Below are 21,954 nucleotides of genomic sequence, written 5' to 3' on the forward strand. Positions count from 1 at the left end.
AACATGCTGGAGCAAGACCACGCAGTGCAGGCACCAGCCTTCTTTACTGAGACAGGGTCTTGAGTCTCCAGGCTAAATCCTAGTCCCTCCAGTTAAATCAGTGTGGCTTCTAATGATACCAGAAGGAAAGATCTGCCTGTAATAGGTGGATCTAAATGCCCCCGTTAAGTGTGAAAGGCTTGGTATACAACTGCAGTAACTCTACTGAGGACATTATTAAGATGGGAGGGAGAAAATGGGAAAGTCACTTGGATCCATCAAAACTTCCTGTAGGCTTTGATCTATACACCCAAATCCAGCTGTATGGGTGAAGAGGATGGGGAGGGAGTAAGTGAAAACTTGTTTGTCACAACTGAACCTTCCCCCCCTGCCCCATTAGAGGAATCAAAATGGCCTCAAATGATGCAATGGTTCAACCTGAAGACAGCCACATTCAAAAAACACTGGAAATCCTGAAGTCAGAGCTTGTGAATTTGTTTGGTTTGCATGCTGTCCTGGAGGAGAGAGAAGTTAATACTTTTAAAAGCTTGGTATTTACACTTCTGAAAAGTTTGTGCACTTCATCCAAATTTGATAGGACAGGATTTAAGTGCCTCTCAGTGTTCCCAACCGGGCACTTCTGCTGCTTTGGCACAGGCGCACACACAGGATTCCAGTACCAATGGGATACGACAGCTAATGCAGCTTTAAACTGGCAGCACTCCTGAGCAGTTCTAAGTGTTTATCAACTCAGTAGGTCAAAAGTCTGCAGACACTGGGTGGAGCAGCAGTATGCCACAAAACTAACAGTTGTCCTCCTAGAAAAGAAGAAGGGGAGGGGGAGAGAACAGTTGTCAGTAAAAATTAAAGCTGCTGGCCCCAAGCCAGAGCAGATGATCTCCAGTTCATAAAACACAGGATTTGCCCATCTCACCACTTCAGAAAAAGAAGGTTCAATTGCTCTACAAGTGCCTGATACGGAGGCAGGGAAACACTGCAGGGGGTCTCAAAAACTTTCCTGGTTTCTCATGTACTCAGTTTAAAGCAGCAGCATGTGGTTTTTCTTTCTGCAGAGGGTGTGGCAGCGTTACAGCCAGTAGGTTTAACAGCTAAAAGGAAAGTAGCGGCGTAATTCTTCGCTTCAGCTCTGCTCATGTGTTTCTTAAATTACTGCTTGTAGGCACCAAATGACTGAAGTCCAGTGTCCTCCTTTGGTTCAGCCGAGTGAACCTGGGCCCAGATCTTCTGAAAGGACAATCGACAGGCAGTGCTGCTGTCGCGTTGTGGCAGGCTACTAAAGCGGGGGGGGCAACATGAAAGCATGATACAACCTCGCTGTGCTCACTGTGACCCTCCTCATGCCCCCTTCCTGGCAGGAACCTAGATATCTGCTTCAGAAATGTTAAAAATTATTCGTCTCTAACCCAGAAATCACACTTTGCCCAGTGCTCATGTGACCTGTGCTTTTTCAGATACAGAAATCCAGTTCAACACTTAACTATCCTTTCCTCTAATAGGATACAGAATGTGATACGAAAATCCAGACAGAAGTTACTGGCATGGATGTGGCATGTGCTATCAGTGCTGTTCAAATATTCAGGATCCAGACCCTGTGTGTTTTCATGGTCACTGTAAGCTCTTGCCCTTCACATCTTTCTAAACCAGCTATCACACCTCTACAACTCCACATAATCTTGCCATGTCAAGTGCACAAGCTCCAGAGAGAAGGAGGACAGGCTGCCCCATTTAGATCTCCTTTTCTGTGGATTTGCATCAAATGTCAGCTGCTTAAGACTGCATTCATTAAGGCATTTGGCAGAACACAGTACATTCTTACCTAAGGGAGGGAATGATAACCCTTTCCTAAACAAGAGATAATCATGCAGAAATACATCTTTTCAATTAATATAATTTAGAATGTTAATACAGTGTGCTTCCAAAATTGCCCCATAGTATATTTTTATTGAGTTGTAACTTCATGAATTCCTAAAGGTGTCTATCATCTCACAACTTAAGTTCTACAAAGAGCAATGGCTAATAATTCTATAGAAAGCAGAAGTTCTCTACTCCATTTCAAACTCTCTGTCAGTTTATTTCAGATAATACGAGGATTTAGTGACCAGCAAGCAGTTTTCCATCACCTTCTTGTTCAGTGCTTGAAATAAGTTCTTTACAGCATGATTATAACACCTTCTGCCACTCTGAATATTAAGACTGTAATGTGGAAGCCATTTATTTTAGTCAACATGAAAGCCAATGAATTTCAAGGTATGACTGAAGTGTGGCAGAATGGCAAGTTGAAGTATGCAACCTCTACAAGTAGATCTTTCTAAGAAAGATGACTTTTCCAAAATAGCATTTATTTAGCCTTCTGGCTGCTGTCCAGATTTGGCATACCTAAGGCACTTTCATTTCATACTGCTGAATTGCCAGTAAATCAGATTCTTATGCCAAAAACTCCCAGCAAAACAATTTATGATGTAGCTGTGGAAAACAGGTACCATTGACCTGAGTCACCACTTCATCTCTCCTTTTCCTGAATTTCTTCCTACTGGAAAGTAGTTGATTATTATGGAAGATAACTGTCAAATCAATGGATTTCAGCAGGACAAGAACTAAGTGGCATTCTTGTGCATTGTACACACCACCAAGTACTTTCAGAATCACTGGTTTACAAAGCACCTTTCTTTTCTGCTCCCCACCTTCAGGCATATGCTTTGTCATTAATGCCTTGATTTTCTAAACAGAACCTGAACATCACATTTGCTTCTTTAACTCCATGTGGCTTTTCTTTAAACCTTCCTTATTAGGCTTCAAATGATACTGTGCTTTTGGTCAATTAGAACCAGTTTCAATCTCTCTGATGATGCTTTTCTGTTGCAGAAAGTGGATTTATTGATGGTACAGCTCATGGTAGGCTACAGTATCAACTCCGACTAAGAGCGGTTAAGGCAAGAACCACTGCAATGCAATCAGTGCTCACCTTAGAGATGTTTTAAATCTCTGTCTACATGAGGGCAATATTCCCTGAACCATACCCCAATTTTGAGGCCCTTCTACGACTGTACTGTCCAGCAGGCCAGGAAGTCTATGTAGGCTTGTCTACTTGACTTGTGAATACTGCAGATGCATTCACAACTGCTACAACCATAAAAAACTGAAATATTTTTAAACGGATGCATTGCTATGAAATATATGTTACAATGCAGAATACTTCACAGCATATCTCAAGTTAATTAGTGTGGAAAGGAAAACCAAGAGTATTTTACTGCAGAACATTTAAATTAAGCTCTGGCTTTAGAGCTTTTTCCATCTTTAATCCTACAGCACTTTCACTTGGCAGTGGCATTCTCCCGAAGTTGCAGTTGAGACCATCAGGGAGGTAATGGTGTTGGCTAACATCTCCTTCCCAAGGCACAGAAGTGCCATGCATATGCTGCAGTACCACAGACAGGTCAATCCCATCCTATCAAAACCTTTCACCATCTTACAGCAGTCTGAAATAGGAAAGCGTGGTAGCCCTTCTTAAACAGTCCAACCACAGTACTGTGGTTGTCTTGCAAACACAAGACGTCAACTTCCACATGCAATCACAAGACAGGGCCTTCAGATCTGAAAGACTGCTAAGTTAAAAAAAATTAAATCCTTAAGAAAATCCTTTGTTCCATAAGGTGTTTTTCTTCTTAAATGAAACCCCAGTGTAATTTCCTGTATAATTACCCTTGATGCAATCCTGCCATTGGAGTTTCCCTCAAGGGAAAGAGCTTTGGGTAGACAATGGTAAACATAGGCTGGCTGCAGCGGTGGCAGTGTCCCAAGGGACAGTGCAGCAATTCCAAGAGGCTTTTGGGTAGTGAGATTGGAGTCAGAAAGTTCAAATCTAGAGGAAAAAAAAAGAAACACAAGAGGCTTCTAACAAAATAATTGCATGATCAAGTCAAACACAACAAACATGATCCATCAACAATCAGCTGTCCTACGTTCTGAAGACTTTCTCAGAACAGCAAGGTAACAAAGATTGCCACAATGAGGGTGAAACACATGGTGCTTTCCATGATACAAGTTTAAAAAGCTTGAGATCTATGTTTAGCATCTGTAGGCATAAGATTAACTGGGCCCAAATATCCAGGTGAAAACACCATAGCAGAAGCAAATAATAAACCCCAGTAATATATAATAAAGCATTTTTAGACTCAAAGATGACCTAGACAGGTGTTTGTTAATAAATAATACACAATTCTAAAAAGGACATCAGTACTCTTTGACTGAAGTATTTCAGCAACCAGTCCAGCAGGAGAGCTAAGCTCACTGAAAAGTCCAAATCTCACAATCAGCAAAAACCAATCTGAAATATTCAGAACCACTTGAAATAAAATCCAGCCCAGCATAATTCTGCTGGATCTAACTAAACAGACCCCCCCTAGAAAGCTCAACACATTCATAATCTCCTAGTGCAGCCCTACATTTTACCAGGTGCCAGGGTCTTTTCCTGGGACAGAGCAATCACTTTCTCATGCTTGGCCCAAGCCACGTAGTGTTTTAGAAATTAAAATCGGCATGCTAATCTCCATTTGGAATCTGAGAGACAGCCAAGACAGGTGAATGAGTTTATGTGCTGAGTAATCATGACAAGATGCAGTACCTGATAAATGAGTTTTGCCATATCACACTAGTTTCAGTTTTCAAATGCTGTAAGGTTTAACCCTCCCCACACGCACTGTACCACAACAGCCTCAGCTGAGATGATGAGCGTGAGAAATGGTACATTTGCATCAGAAAGAAAAGGTCACACTCTGTAGCCAAGCAAAGATTTGAAGAAAAGTAGTCCAGTTGCTGCTGTCATCCTTACATAGCAGCCACCAAGTATTTAACAGCACCCTTGAAACTGCAAATTTAGGCAGTGATAGATCAAATCTGCTAGTTGCATTGTGTGTGCCACCTGCTTCCCCCATACACCATTATCTTACACCTGTCTGAACTATGCATTACTGCTGCCCCACCGAAATGAGGGTGCTGCCAGTGGTAATGCACATAGCCTTTAATGAGGTCACTCAGAATTAGAGCTAGATGTGTATGCATATGCAAATATAGAAAAATCTAGACAGTACTGTGCAGCAAACTGAAAGTAGGCAAGATAGTTAAAAACACAGTCATATTCTAGCAACTGTTGTTCAAGTCACAGCTGGGTGAGAAAAGTAGTTACTGATGGTTTAGAAGATCTTGTACCTAGTGTTTCCAAACTCCTTTTCAGACAGAATTTTGCAAACCACAGTGCAACAACATTCATCATTGTGTAATTTTGGTGCAGTTAGTACACTTGTCCTCAACAGGTAGAAACCTCCCCTCTCCTCACCATATGCAGAAATACCAACAGTGGGGTCAGTTGGTACATTTTCTATGTCACTAAACACACTCTCCACAAAGCAGTGTCCTTTCCTTTGAACACCTAACACTATGGTTATCCCCTTCCTCCACTTCTTGTGCAGTATTATTTGCTGCAGAAATCCTTGTACACCTTTCCTAGCAAAGCAATAATCCAGCAGTTACAATTTCCTCCAGTGGCCATGGTACAAGTGACTCCTTATCATAAAACTTCTTAATCTTTTTATTGTATCTCTCTACCTTTCTGCTTTCCACTTTCACCTCTAAAGCCGATGGTGTCCCAAAATGCCATGAATAAGGGGGAGTCACAACACATCTACAGCTGAGAGAACCTGAATCTGCAGGTTATCATCAGATATTGCTAACTCATGTGACTGCATGATGCATAACCAGATGAGCCAAAGGCCACTTTGGAACGAAGAGTCTGAATTGGGGCAGAACTAAAGCAGCTCAGCTGTCATGCTGTACTGACATGGCCACGGGCTGCTAACATTTCTTTCGCCTTATGTACAACAAGTCTGCCAGTTTAGGAGTGTGCTGCCTGGCAAGAAGTTGCATTGTTGACTGATGCATCTAATCTTGCCTCAGGAACTGTATTTCTCATCTCTGTTTTCCATTAAAGACTTTCTCCTGCAAAAAGCATCCTTCTTTACACAGTCCTCAAGTAAGAAACCATTTGTAAGCACCTCTCAACCTTAGAAATAGTCTTTGGAGTTCTGTTATTGTTTTTTTGGGAGTTTTTTTGGTTTTATTTTTAATATTGGGCATTTTTGTTCTAACACAGCATTGCAAACATAATTTGATGAAATGACTATTTTAAAATATTAACCCTAGCCCAGATCTTGGAAGAGCTATTTAAAACGTTCCTATCACTGCCAGAAAAGCACTTCCACTCTTTCGGTAAACTGAAGAAGACAAATTTCTCACCCTTTAAAAACCTGTAGTAGGTGTTATAGAGGGTCCTCATGGCCAGCTCTTGCAAAGGCAACACGTGATCTGTTTCCGTCCCGATAGATTTCACCTCTGCTGGCAGGAACACGGTTAACTGGCCCGATGAAAAAGAGAGTAGTTTCACCTCTGAAACTTGAATTGGAGAACCACAACTAGGAGAACACAAGGTATTTAGAAAGTGATTAGAATAAAATTAATAAAAACAACTTTAAGGGAAAAATCCAGATGACCAACCCAAAGTGTGCCTGATACTGTTTTTCAGTACAGCACCCTTCAAGGATTCCTTGCAGAGTGCAATATATGCTGGAGTTGGACTAGATGACCCTCAAAGGTCCCTTCCAAACCCAAACTATTTCATGACTCTGTGCTGCCACATTTTCTCTAGATTCCCACCCTCTCTAATGTGCTAGCCATGGGACATCTGCAAGTCTCTACTTGGGACATAACTTTCAAAGGCTGGAGAAAAGAGAACACAATCCCAAGGAGGTGAAGCAAGTGCACTGTGTCCCCCTTCCTTTGCCAACACGCTGATCTCTTTTAGCCTCTGAATGTCATTATTATTAAATACTTCACCAAGGGGAGCAGTTTCATACCCAACAGTTGGCTTCATGTGTTTTAGATCAAGCAGTTGATAATAGTAAAGGATTTCTCAGCTATAGTACACGGGTGATGCTTTACTATACCCGTCCCCATCCACAGAGCAACCTTGGAGGGTGCAGGGGATTAAGTGAAGAGAAAAAAAAGGAACAGCCTAAGTTGTAGTGGGAAGACACCCTCATAAATCTACTAGCCTTGTCCTTTATAAAGCATATAAGGAAGAGGAAGATTATTTGCATCCAAGGAGACTTAGCTTTTGTAAAAATAATAACTCTCTACATGATCCTGTTGCAAACTATCATACCAAAGAGACACGCATAGGAAAATTCTGCTAAGAGGTTGGGGAAGTCAACAGGGCAATTGGAATTGTTTATGACAAATTAAATTTGAAGCCAAGAGCAACTTGTTAGGGCCAGTCCTAACAAATGGAACAGAAACACAGATTTGTCAGCCTTCCCAGATATTGGACCTAAAACGGAGGTAACTACACTCAACCTTATCTGATGTGAAAGAAATCTCATAGTACTTCTCTGATGACAAAGAATCTCATCTCTTCTGATTAAAGAAAAAACAGCCCAGAGAAAAAGGAAAAGAAGAGCAGCATCAAACAGTAAGTCAATAAGCCCCTTGTTTAATACTTTCCCACAAACCATTAATTGGATTAATACATATTATTGGAATGCAGAGATCAGCTATTCCAACAATCCGTTCCCCAGCAATCCATACCCAATGCATTATCTATCACAACAGATAAATCTATAATGATGTATTTCTGAGCTTTTAACCCCTTAGCAGCCTAGCTAGGAGACACATCCATGAACTCGCTGCAGTTACTGCAGTTCAGAGCTGAGCCGTGTGGTCTACTCTATAGAAAGGATGAGTCTACTATGTCAGACCACAACACTAAAAACCAAAGTAAACAAGCAATACAGGCCATCAAGAGAAGTCATCTTAGAGATATACACCCTTAAATCAGAATGGATGAAGGGAATGAACCTCAACTCATGAGTAATACTGGGTGCAAGAACAAAGCATTGGAATAAACCTACACAAAATCCATGAGGGTTAAAAAGTAGAATAGAGGATGAGCTAACTAGCTGGAAAAAAATGAAGCTGCAGAAGAACCTTGGTGAATAAATAACTGGGGAAATAAAAGCTGTGACCACCAATTGGCTGCCTTTAACAAGACTGACAGATACCTAGCTGGAGACTGTGAAATCCAATCTGCAAAAAATAAGATCAAAATTTATTTTGAGTGATGAGATCATCACCTCTTATATAAAAGAATTTTTCAGTCAGTCTGACTGCAGGATTCCCAGACAGAGATTCATTACTTACACAATGCAATTTATATTCTATTTCCAGAAATCTAGCTTTATGTTAGTAACAGCAGCATGTCACATTTTATTCTCCAGTGAATGGCCAGGCTGAGCATAAAGCCTGGATCTTCAGCTCTCTCCGCATCCATGAAAACCTTGCACTGGTCACTAGTGCTTTCTTGGAAGGAACAGAGGAATTTTTCACGTAACTATAACTACACAAGTTAATGTCACTCAGCACATCATCAGATAACCCCTTTGGTTTCTTAATAAAAAATAGAGAGTGCTCTTGCTGTGTTGAAAAGTTTCCTTTAAAATGATCTTTGACGTTTCCAGATGGTTTCACGACATAAAGACAAATATCTCTTTGGTATACAAGTCTTATTTTGCTTACTAAAAATGACTTTGTTTATTTTTTATTATTAAGGGGAAATTTTTATTTTATTCCACAGAAGCATTAGAAAAATTCATTCCATTGCAACACCTGCAACCTGTTTCATCTTTCCTACGTCAGATTTTAGTCTCCATCCAAAATACTAGCAGCCAGCCTCACCAGCAGCGTGCATGTACAGATGTACAGCGTAGATGCAAGGACAGCAGAAAGAACTGTTTGTATCTTCACAAGAGGTCAGTGCAAAGAGAAATCGTTTTCAAGCCAGTATAAAATTACCAAGGAAATAAAGACATGGTCGTTCAAAATGACCTGAAATAGGTAGGCGAGCTGGACCAAACTTGTTGGAGTATTTCCTGCACTCTCACTAGTGGTTTTAGTCACAAGCAACACAGTTCTACTACCATGAGTGTCAATTTAATGTCTGTCATTCCATTTACAATCAGTTCTGAAAGAACAAAGACGAGAAATTGTTTTGTGAAAAAAATCAAATCAGAATTTGGAGGCTGCACACAGTTCAGCAAAATTATAATCCAACTGCAAGTATTTAAATATCACACAACCAGCTGACACAGGAATATCAGAAAAACCTTAAAATGCCAAGGCTCAGCATCTCACATATTGCAGGAGAGTGCAGGCTGCAGAGAGGGAATTTATATTTAATGGGAGATTTGCTGAGAGCGAGCATACCAGAAATTTATAATTAGATGGTAATGGGGACAATCCTCTTCTGATCAGTTTTACACCAGTAAGGCTCCATTCATCAGTGGTACTGATCCTAATTTATGCTAGTGTCAGGGCAGAAAGAATTAAGCTAGTGTCCTAGACAGACCACTTTTTTCTCACATCCTAACCACAAACATGAGACAGCCTAGGATATTTTTAAAATCCACATGTAAAAATATACCTGTCAATCCCTAATTCCTAAAAGAAGTACTTATTTTAGTTAGTAGGCACCAAGACCTACACGAATCTGATACTAGGATGTAAAATAAGTGAAGGGGCTGCAACTGATATCCAAGATATGGCCCACAATTTACTGTGAGAACTTATGAAACAGATAGATGCTGCTACACATTTAAAAACCATTTTGTTCATTCTTTAGTTCTGGAAATACTCTGAAGCCTCAATTTTTGGCCAAGCCTTAAACATAGCTAGGATTCAGCTTTAAGCCTTTCATTATCATTACAAATTGCTTCAGAACTACTGTACTGCCAGTTGCAGTTTAATACTAAAATACTGCATGTCAGTCAGCAATAGATCAGAACGGGGAGCCACAACCATCTCCTAAAAGTAACATCAGCTCTGAATCAATCACAAACACACAAAAATAATCAGCAGTATCACACAGTAAGATATTTATGAGAAATGCTACGAGGCACAAGTGTGTGAGGTAGCTGAATTAATTCATACCTACCCACTGCAACCAATGACTTTATTATACAGATAAGATGGGAGGCCTTTCAGATGAATATTGTTATCCACGTAGACATACTGCAGCTCCCGAGAACGACCTAAATCTGGGTTTAGAAAACAAGAAAAGTCAGGAGGAGAAGGGATGACATAGTGACAATTATAAGCAAGGCAATTCTCTTTAATTATAAATAAGGTAATCTGACTAAATGTAAGCAAACACAAATTAGTAGTTCTCGGGTGTAAAATTTCAGCCACCAGTTTTATTATGGCTGAGCCAAAAAGCTGCTTAGAAAATAGCATTTAAAATAACTACCCCAAACCAAAACTCCTTTTCAGTAACCCTGAAAATTCCATTGTAAATAATTAAATTCAGACATTGACAAACTCCAAAGTCAGTTTGAGGAAGCAAAGGGACAATTGATTTCAGATCCACAGCCCGTACTTCAAGCTCAGAAGGCCAAAGCTGCTTTCACTAACAGGCCTCAGGTCACTGAAATCACAGCTCTGCTATCTTTGCTGAAGTGGTAAGGATGTAGAAGAATGTGGCTTGTCTCACTCTTTCTTCTCTTTTTTTCAAGAAGAGATACTTGTCTAAATATGTTAGCCATAATCAAATACAACCAGTAATTACTCAGAAACAAGTCTCTGTGATGATGCAAATTGCAGCACACAAGAAAATACAAAAGCATTGAGCTGCAGGATATTATACAAGAAAAGCTGTGGCTACAAGTAAAGGATCAATACATCCAAAGGTATGCTTTTTAAATGATTCTCTTAAAATATTCATGGCTAGCAGTCAAAAGAACCAAGTACAGCATATTTCAGCAATACCTTCCTGGACCAGAAATAGATATTAACAGACCTCCACAGATAGGACCATCTAGGTATGGAATAATTTTATTTTGTTTCCAAAATTCAAGTGGGAAAAATTAAAAGGGAAATTCTAGGCTTCCCAGAAGAATTCTTGGAAACAAGAATTTGGCTTATTAGCAAGATCTAGTCAGGACTAAAACTGTCTATCACACTAATGTGAGAAAAACAGAAAGACAAAGCAAACAGTGAGTTAAAAAGAACAGTCTAAAAACTGGCAAGAAACATGCCACGTAGGATAATCTGGGTAGCCCATTCCACCTGCAGCTCCCTATGCCACTCGAGATACTGAATTAGGGAAAGAGAGGTGTTTGTTTTACAGAGCCCAGATCAAGTGAGCAGTGTCTCAGCTGCAACCCACATCAGCCACATTATGAAAAAAAAAACACAAAACACCACCTATTTGCCTTCCCAACTTCTTAACATTTCATGAGTATGTTATAGAAAGTAAGCAAGATAAACAGCCACACTGCAAGACAATACTAATATCCACTAATTCTGACTTCCCATAATTGTCAACTGTCAGTTACCTTGGTTAGGATAACCACAGGAATTAATGTAGGTTCCACCCCTTTTGCAATCGTGGCCAAGAGCAGAATGAAAACAACAATTTCCATGATACTTCTATTCATAAATTCTATTTGGAATAATGATCTCTTATCATTCCCCACTATGACAATAGGAAGAATATTTATTCCTGAGTAAAGTTTTATTGCACACAAGAGCTCTGGACACCACTTAGTGCAGACAAAGCAAACGATATTTTGAGTGATCCCCTCCCAAATGTTTGCCCATCTTAAAATATACTGAATGTCTTCAGCTGTCACCCACTTGAACAGCAGCTGGAAGCACCAGAAACGTTAAAAGCTCATGCTGAAGAGGAGCTTCAGAGGGTGTCACATTATCTAATCTTTCATATAAAGAATAAGTGATGATAGAAACAGAAAACAAATAGATTCCTTTTTCTGAAATAAAAATGTTAACATAGAAAACCTGAGCTTTGGGCATTTTTCTTTTAATAGAGATCCTTGCCCTGCAACAGTCTATGGAGGTTTCAGGGACCGTAATTCGGCCTTTCTTCGAACTGGACATCAGGGGACACGTTCAACCATCACAGGCTTCTTTGACCCCGTCCCAAAGACATTCTAGTTCACATACATCAACTGTCCTGCCCTAAGAAACGAGTCCAACTATCTCTGCTGACTGATGGGCACTGCTGCTAGACGCTGCTCCGCATTGTTATGCGCTAACACCTCAAAAAGCTGATTTATTTTGGCTCAGTATTGCAGGGCTGAAAATAGTTTAGTAAAATTCTGGGATATTTTTAGATGAAACAAAAACACAGTTATCCTACAATGAATAAAACTGTTGCAACGCTGAGGCACTGTAACACCATAAAGTATTGTAATGCTGGAAAAGAATCAGCCAATGAAATTCAAAGCAGATAGCATGTGTGGCACACCTAAGGCTGAGAGGACATCGCCTCATGTTGCAGAAGCCTGCTGAAAACTGTGGGTTTCTAGGGTAGCCTGAATGTGCTGCTGTTTAACTTACTAATTTAGAGAATGGAAGAAAATTTTTTGAAAGAGGCTCATCTTGCTCATTTCTACACAGATGTATGCAAATGGGCTGAAAATCAAGCAAGTCAAAAAAAGCCCTAAAGCTGTTCTTTTCATATCCACTGAGGGGGGAGTTCGGCTGCATCTCATCTCTTCCCTCTGTCTTTATCTTATGCTATGTTTAGATTCGAAGTTCTGAGTTGACTGCATTTCCTAGGTAATTAAAGCAAATTTTTGGATGTTAGACAAAATATCTCAGTAGGAAAAATTCAATTCCCAAAGCCAAATAGCCTGTAACTATAAATGTTCCTTTGATATAGTTTCTTTGCATTAAATAACCAAGCATCTTTCAGTCCCCAAAAGATTTTTTTTCCAGTTTCAAACACTATCTATAAAGTTTAAATTTAAATAAATCATCACTTTAAAAAGCTCTTTGTAATCCCATCCACATTAATTTTTATATCTTCTATCAGTCAACAAATATTGTTAAAAAGTTCTCAAAAACCCCACTCTTCTGAAGGACTTTGTAAAATAAGGATGCTGCCCATCTATGAAAAGGCTAAAGCTACAAAGAAGGTTTTCATGTGGCTTTTGCAAGCACTGTACTGTGTCTAAAACATTTCCACTTTCCTTCTTCCAGGCTCCTAGATCAAAGACCTTTCTCCCAGAAATGACCAAATGCCATGAGCCCTGAACAAACCCCAATTCTATTTTTTTCCCCCTCTCTTTTTCTCTCTTTCTCCTTTTTTTTTTTTTCCTTTTTTTTCCCCTTAACCTCAGGGCCCTGGCATATGCATTCCACATGGCTGAAGATGGAACAAAAGCTCTTGTGTGTCTGCCCTGATGCTCTTTTAACCATACTGTGAGGGCAAGGACACAAAAGCAGCATATACTGAGGCAGAATAGGACCTCTGTTTACTGTGTACTGATAATTACTAGCCCCATTTTCTAAACAAAAAAGTGCACATAAACCCTCAATAAAGTGATATAACACTGACTATGTGCTGTTATAACATCCCCTGTACTGCCAGTACACTCCAGAATTTATGGCCTATTTTAATTACATTTGTAGTTTATTACATAAATCATTTTTATTTTTGCAATGTCATCAGGTTGAGATTTCTGCTTGCAATGTAATTTTCAGGCACTGGAGTATTTGCTAATAGTAATACTTTAAAGTTTCTATCAAAGGATAATTCATATTGTAATCAGACTTACACAAAATTATCAGCAGTTCCACTCAAGAACAGCTTTGCTAACATCACTCATTGGGGCAACACTAAAGCTACACTGACAATAGCAGGGCTGTCCAGGATGCAGTTTCCTGTTCGACTTACACAATTTGGGAGCTTTTAAAGAATAAATTGATTGGGAAGGCCCAAAGGCTCAGCTCCACAGTCTTGTTTCTTTGAATACTGGAATATCCAACACTGAAAGATAGCATTTTTTATTTGTTTTAATGCTGGCATATCCAAGAGTTAAACATATTCTGCAGAACAAATAACTAATTCATTATTGTTTATGCTTGTCTATGTACCAGTTCTGAAAGTCAGCAACTAGCATCAGGTATTATCATTGTATTTTGTAAAACTGATCACTGGTGTCATACTTCTTTTTCCCCATGCCCACTAACTTAAAAAGACATCCAGGACAAAATCCTACGAAGCAGCTATGCAGCAGTGCTATTGCTGGAATTAATCTTACACCTATCCATCTAGGAACAGGACGATGCAGATTTCCATTACACTTAACAAGAGACTGGCAGCTCTGAGGGACACACTTAGCTAAGGAATGGATTCCTTGGCACAGTAGATTTCAAGCACCATATGAAATAAATAAATGGTACTTTACAAAAGCATTAAGCAGTATGTGCCAAACATTTCTTCTAATATAGATGTGTTTAACAAAAACCAAAACAAACAAGAGAGAGCGAAAGAAAAAGAAAAATCCCTCCACATTCTGCCAGGAGATGAATAAAAGGTCTGCTTTTCAACTTAACTCCCTAACTGAAAATATTTGACAGCTCTTGCCTCAGTATTGCTTGCAGGTATTTCTACAGTATCTTCCACTGTTATTTAATGTCTGGACTCAGTCATTAACTGGTAAAGTGAAGCTGGATGTGCAAGTACACACACAAACCACATTAGTCAACACGTGCAGCTAGCAGAAATAATGCTACAATCATGCCTTAACTTCACTAATACTCCAAGAAAAATATTTTCCTATACAGCTTAAGACAGATTTAATCTTTGTGCTTTTCAATGCACTAACTCTCTCTTCTACTTTATTTCATCACATCTCGACCATTCTGAAGCCTTCTGATTCTTCAGAGGAAGGATTAAACATTTACATTTATACCGGGCTGCTTTTCCTCTGAACTCTAGGATTTATGATTCAGTTTCATATCCAGAGATAGCAAATTATCTCCAAATGTTCACCAGTGAGTCACTATTAAGAACTACCGAACAAGGTCAATTGACAGTCTTTGATGTTTCCCGTTATTTTAAAAAGTTCCTTTTGAATGTTTTGAATTTGAGTCTAAAAATAAAGAAAAAAGAAGGTGTGTCATTATATTAGAGATTTATTTCCTCCTTTTGAACTTAAAACACTTCAGCAGATCTATGGCTCATCCAGGTCATGGCTCGCTCACAGATAAGCTACTAGCACAAAAGTAGCAAAAACTTTTACCCTTTTATATTACACATCTCATCTCACTGAACAGCATCTTATCTTGGCAAAACTCAAAAGATTCCACTTCCTGTCTCATGAAATGGAGGCCAAAATCAGAGAATTTACTTTGGCTTTTTTTCATTAGTATGGTGGGATCTGGATGATGCTGCTGGAAAACTTGTTTTCTCATTTATATAATGATATATGTAGGGACATAACTAAAACACTGTCTGGAGGCATGACTTGCACTTGCTGTCCAGTAGCATAAACTAAGGTGCTAAGAAAATCAGAAAGATCATAAACCTCTTTAAATTGCTAGTACTGAAAAACTTAAGTTAAACCTATCAAATGTAATTAATTTAGAAATTATTATCTCATTTTTAGCCACCTCAATTTTCAGCTTCTTTTCAATGTGATTATCAGAACTTCATCTGCACCTAATTAACACCAAACTTAGTATTCTAGAAAAAACTATTAATGGCAAGTCAACTGACATGAGAGATCTGTGTGACTATTTCAGCAGAGATTACCTCTTGGCAGGGCCAAAAGGTAACAAAGGCAGGGAAGAGGACTTGCTTTTCACCAACAGAGTATACAGTCTGCAGACACCAACACAACTGCTTCCCACCACAAACTGCCACACACTGACTGCACTCCCTACGCTTGAAGACCTGCTTCATCACTTCCAGACTCTGAAAGGGCTGAGATAAAGGCAGATACATTCTTTACTGGGCTACCAAAGTGGAAGTTTTGATGGGTGCCTATACACAGCACAAACTAAACCTGGATTATATGCAGTACTGACATTCCTAACGATGAGACATAACTTTTGTGGAATTACTGGGATTCCACAGTAGGTTTTAAACCCCAGCTGAAGAATCTTAGTTAAATCATCAGATTTAGCAAACAGAAACAGATCATTACCCAAAGTGGTAGAACTCAGATTACATAGTACTATATTTAAACACAACATGATTTAAACTTTTTTCCCCCCTCAGTTAGCTAAAAATAAAGCAAATTTGATAGCTGACCTATTGCTTTAAAACAGACATTAAACCTTAGCATGCTTTCTGGTTTATTTATTGACTTATTTTCTGACAATATTGTTGCTGTGACAACTCCAGAAAGAGAGTTTGTAAGGACCACCAAAAAAACCAACCTGTTGCATTTTTTAATGTTGGTTTGGTTGGGGTTTTTTATTTTCCTTTTGAAGACAACCAGTTTGTTTTCCTGTCTCTTCTCTGCCCAACCCCCAGCCCAATGTCAGTGGTGACTCACCAAGTGGCAAAAATGCAAGGCGGTTTCCAGCCATGGAGAGCTCATTGAGGCTTGGTAGTTGGCACAGGTGGCGGGGCACATACCACAGGTGGTTTCGATCCGCAGTCAAGTACTGCAGTGAAAGGCACATGTGCAGCCTCTCAGGTAACGTTATCAAACGGTTGGTTGAAATGTCCAGCGTCTGCAGCTCCCTCAGGTCCCCAACTTCTACAATCCAAACAGGAGACACTGAGAGTTATTAATACAATTATTTTACTAGCAAGACCACAAAAAGTATCTCATGTCAATAGAAAACAAATGTCATTAGTTAGCTGTGCTGTTTTTCTCTCAAGATACCTTGCTACAGATCTGTGTTCATAGCTGATGCTAATCATATCCAGTATCCTCTTACTTCTTTTTGATGAGGAATGCTTATCAGGTAGTATGTTTAAATAGGAGATCCCTCAAGACAGAGCATTTCTTAACTGCAGCAATTACTGCTGTCAAAAAAATCAAGGAGTTTCCTGTTTCTAAATCAGAATTAAGGAGGGAAAAAAATAATCAACCCCCAAACAAAACACATTACACAGCTCACTGTCAGGAAGGGTGTTTTACATGACCCTTAAACTCATGCAAATGCAATTATTTTTTTTAAACAGATGAGGGTGCAATGTTTATATCCATCTTCCTTAAGATTCTCTTGCAATGAGACAAATACATGCATAGCACTTCTTGCTTAGTGACAGCCTTTCACCAAGCATGCTTAGAACAGCCCTGTCTTGAGAACTCAATTCAAAAGACCTAGTTTACATTAGAAGAGGAATTTCTTAATAACCTGTGAGTGATATGGTTAAGTTATACTGTAGGAAGATACAACAATAAGCTCTAATTTACAGTTGCAATAATTACAGCTCCTAGAGATTTTCTTAACATTTTAAGAATTTTAGAAGTACATTTTGTGTTTTACATAGCATCCTATTTTTTTTTTAATGAAGTAAACACATGGAGCTCTTAAGAAGCTGTTAAGATGTGATCACAGAAGTAACTTCACTTGTGCCACAGAGTGATCGCCCCTGTGTGTGGTCTGTGGGATCAGGATGCACTTCTATGAGGACTGACAATTGTATGAAGTAGCTCTACAGGTTCTCTCTTTGATTATTTATTCCTGCACAGTTACTCTGAAAACTGGATAATTCTATAAATTATTTTCCCTAAATATGGAGAAACTAAACAGTTTTACTTTGCTTTTCAATGCTTGACAGCAATGGAATCAACTCACAGAGTGCTTGGTGAATTCTTACTGCAGTTCTCGGCATCTAGAAGAACCAAATGTACTTTGCTCTCGGCTGAATGAAACCAGCTCTCACATCTGAGAGCTGCTAAAACAAGACTCACTAGAATTTTCTGCACTGAAAACACCAGACAATCTACACAATCCACAATCTGCACAATTTACAGCTCTATCACCCAGACTTTTTTTAAAGCTATAAATAGGGTTACACTGTTTAAGTTAAAGCTAAACAGAACCTGTTGTGCCCTGAAGCTCTCTCTGCAGCAGGAGCAAGAAAATTCACTATTCCCCAAGCTCTGAGGTAGCACCTTGTACACTACACCCGAAGAGGAAAACAAAACTCGAGGTTCATTTCAAGCTGTCTTCTACACAATGGGGAAAGACATGGCAAATTTGAAGCTGACCTTGGGAAAAGCTGCTTTATTTTCAAGATTGGAAACGTGAAAAGAACAAAAAAGGGAAATTATAATTCAGTATCAGAGTTGTTTACAGAAGTCCTGATGATACAAATTGCGTATGCACATTTCAAAGGTGTTTCTGTCCACTGCAAACAATCCCAGAATTAACTATCATAATCACAAGCCACTGCTATACACAGGTGACCACATTCTTCAAACTCTCTGTTTTGATGTCAACAGGAATCATGAACTTGTTTGGGTTTGGTTGTTTTGGTTGTTGTTTTTTTAAGTTGGGGATTTTTTATTACCAGATTGAAAATGAATGGGAAAAACAAAATAATCACCACTAAATAGTAAGAGACCACTGTGAAAAAGAACTGCACTAGAACTTATTTCTAAGGAGTTTTATATTCATCACAAACAAAGCCATATGCTTGAAAACAGTGACAGGAAAAGAGCCACCTACATTTGGCCAAACCACTGACCACATGCAGTCAATAACAGGCCCAGCTATTTTCATGCACTAACCTTTTTCTCTGCCACTAAAAACAGTTTTCTAATTCAGTTAGGTCCAAAATCCCATAATGTTACGGTTGGCAAAGCTGGCAGAGTTTCAAAGGCATTGCTAGAATGATATGTTTCAAATCTAAGAGGAAATAAAAGTATTCTCACTTTATCCTTCATCCAAAAAACACATACTTGTCCAAAATTTCATCCTCTCTACCTTAATCTTCCAATGCATACCAGATGTAAACATCTACTTTCAACATACACTGCCATATGTTACAGAAACACCCACTGACCCATGAAGAAGTTAAAAAGTAAACCAAACAACCTGAAGTGCCATCAAATCAAAGATCTAATCCTCAGACTCCCCACCATAGTGTTAAAAACTCATTTTGGAAGAACATGCTCAGACACTTACTAATGACACTAGATTGGTTACTATCTCATTGAAGCAAAGGAAAACCATGAAGAGAAACAGCGTAAGATCTCAACAGCCCACGAATAAGCTTTTCAAGCTTTTACTATTATTCATGCTTTAAAAACCTCACAACATATATATAGTGAAAAATGCCTTCACTAACAAACAGTGAAAGACAAATCTTTCTTGCTCTCACCTTATCAACCACTAAGCCAAGTATGAGAAGTGGACTTCAGAAATTGCTGTTTCCAAGTAAAAAGAAACTGTCAAAGAAGGGACCTTTATTCAGAGATTTTTCTCCCCTGCCCCCAAGGATAAGAAACAAGCTTTAGACATCACCATTAAACCACAACGAGGAGCTCCAACTACATTTAAATGAAATTCATAAATCTATCATTTAAAATTTATATTAGCTCTAGGATTAACACTATCAAACTCAACATAGCAGAGTGCTGAGTCCCATTTTGATATCAGAAGACAGAAAAATATCCTCAGTAGCTTTGCCAAACCTCTAACTCTGAAAGACCTGAGTCCATGCATGAAGTTCCTGTGCTGGTTGATGGACCCAAGTGTTTCAGCCATGTCCATCTGCAGAGATTACTGCCTTCATATGTAGCTGAGCAATTCTGTGGCTTGGCCATATGGTACAAATGTGTTCATGGTGCAGCACACACCAAGTGGCTGACAGACTGTAAATCCACATACTGCCTTACCTCACAGGAACTTAAATGCAGGCTTATACCCCAAGTCCTGCCTATAGCCTTCTGAAGGTGGCTTCAGTGACACAGACACACACATAAATACCTCAGACTGTATGCTAAATCTGCCAGCACTTGAGTAATTAATTCATCTTTTTCATCCTCGATAATATGAAGATTCAGAAGTGATTACTGTGGCTCCAGAAAGCAGCCTTTGAATGCACAGTAACAGCTTTCCCAAGCACTTAGAGAAAAGGACAAGTGAACCGTCATCATAAATGTTTGGGTTGTCAAAGGAAGAACTGTCAAATAGGTTTGTTTCAACACAAACAAACACGTGTGTACCTCTTGTGTGTACCTCAAGTGCAACCTTGAATGAATTTCAGGACATTTCCAAAATTACTGACCTTCTAACAACTGAATTTGTATAAACACACCTTGCATCAGGAAGAAAGAAAGGGGGGAAAAAAAGTTATTTCTGACTCAAGTGGTTTAAATGCCAGTTTCGAAAATTAATTCCCATGGTTTTACATGAAGGAAAAAATCCATCTGGAAGCAAGCAGCCTATACAACATACAGTAATTGCCAAAGGCAATTCAAACTTCCTTAACCTTCTAGGGCTACAGGCCTCACTTGCTGCATAACTGAAAAATAGCTAACAGTTTTCTTTACACTTCAAGACCAATCCCATTGTTCCGTGTTGGGCCACAACCCCAAATTTCCTCCAAAGATATATGAAACACATACACAGTCACATCTGAGTGTGTGCAAGGCATGGATTTACTTTAAATCAAGCGCTGAGTCTTTCCATCCAAGTAAAGCAAAAAAGGGCGCAGCAAAGGGCTACAAACCTACCTGCATGAGAATGCACCTCAAAGCAGGATATTAAGAGAAAGCAGAGAACCTACAAGGAATGGAAAAAGGGACTGATCAGCAAAGAGAGCTGGCATTTAGTAGTCAGGCTGCAGAAGTTAAATGAAAACTGCCAGGAGGCCAGGAAAATGCGAACTCACAGACAAACAAAAGGTTTCTCAACAAAAAACAAAGAACAAGAAATGAAGAATTGATGTCAACAAGGGCAGAAATTAGGAAGACAGACCAAATATTAAATTAGTTTTTTTGCATCATTTTTTCCTGTAAGAGTAATGCTGTGAGGACAGAGACAGAATACCTCATGGGAGCAAGGACAAAGCACTGAAAATTACCACATCCATTACTAAAATGAAATGAGGCTGCTTAAATATTTCCATCCCAGAATACTGAAAAAACGGGTTATATATCAAAATTGCAAGCTCAGACATGAGGATTCTCAATGAGTAAGACATTTTCTGGGACAGCAGCCTAGAGCTGAAGAAATGTAGAACCTGTGTTCGAAAAAGCCCTGTTAATGTGAACTCAGTGCTCTTCAGTATCTTTTAACAACTGTTCTAGGGGGAAAGAGCAGCCAAGAGTAACCAGTGACTGGAACGTAAATAGAAGGCAGAATGAAAATGCAACCCAGATCTTTCCAAATGTAAATCATGTTATACTGGCTTGTCTTTCCTTGGTTAATGGCAACACATGAGTATCACATCTCATGGCAAATTACTGCAATGGAGAAAACAATACTGGCAGTGGTGTTTGTCAAGGGTCTACTTGTTTAGAATGTCTACCTTGGTTTAAAAAAAAAAAATACAACAAAATAGGTTTGATCTACTGTCAATACAAGCATCCAAAGCACAGCTACCATGATGGAGAACCAAATTATCACACAGGAAGAAGAGCACAAACACTTAGACTTAAGTGATTGAAAGGGAATGAAAAAGCCAGCAGAAAATAAGCATGATGTGAAGGTGTTAAAACTCAGGCCTCTGCAAAGGCAGCAAAGGACTGACTATACTGGTTCACCACCTAAAGATAATAAGCCACCAGTGAGAACAACTAATGTAAATCCTGTATGTAGCTAGCACTGTATTAGGAGCAAGAAAACATGTTAATAAATAATGAAGATCTTGCTATTATCATACAAAGATTTACATCTACCAGGCTGCTACCAAAGAGTTCCAATGTGGAGGCAATTCTTTCTGCTGCCTGCCACCCACTCTCCAATGCCAGCAGTGTATCTCTGTTCCAAGGCTGCATCACTCCATACTAAAAATCATGGCTATATACCATGAAGCAATGTTTTCCAGCATGTGACACCCATAGGGACATATTCTTATGAATTCTTTCAGAATCCAAGTGTGATGATTGGCTGTGACTGTGAAGCACT

At 39.1% G+C, this 21,954-nt stretch overlaps 1 protein-coding gene across 3 annotated transcripts in view; it reads right to left on the bottom strand.

Annotated features, from left to right (window-relative positions):
• Nucleotides 1-241: 241 nt before the first annotated feature.
• LRRC28 (leucine rich repeat containing 28) overlaps nucleotides 242-21,954 on the bottom strand; it is a 50,168-nt gene continuing 28,455 nt past the window's right edge. For all 3 annotated transcript variants that reach the window (XM_054168862.1, XM_054168861.1, XM_054168863.1), the window contains 5 exons: nucleotides 16,413-16,619; nucleotides 10,037-10,139; nucleotides 6,289-6,464; nucleotides 3,700-3,859; nucleotides 242-797 (listed from right to left, as the gene is read on the bottom strand). In XM_054168862.1, coding sequence (XP_054024837.1) covers nucleotides 725-797; nucleotides 3,700-3,859; nucleotides 6,289-6,464; nucleotides 10,037-10,139; nucleotides 16,413-16,542 — 642 coding nt within the window. In that variant the 5' untranslated portion in view covers nucleotides 16,543-16,619 and the 3' untranslated portion in view covers nucleotides 242-724. The remainder of the gene's footprint in view (nucleotides 798-3,699; nucleotides 3,860-6,288; nucleotides 6,465-10,036; nucleotides 10,140-16,412; nucleotides 16,620-21,954) is intronic.

The sequence above is a fragment of the Dryobates pubescens genome, chromosome 17 (genome assembly GCF_014839835.1).
Source record: "Dryobates pubescens isolate bDryPub1 chromosome 17, bDryPub1.pri, whole genome shotgun sequence".
NCBI classification, from domain to species: domain Eukaryota; kingdom Metazoa; phylum Chordata; class Aves; order Piciformes; family Picidae; genus Dryobates; species Dryobates pubescens.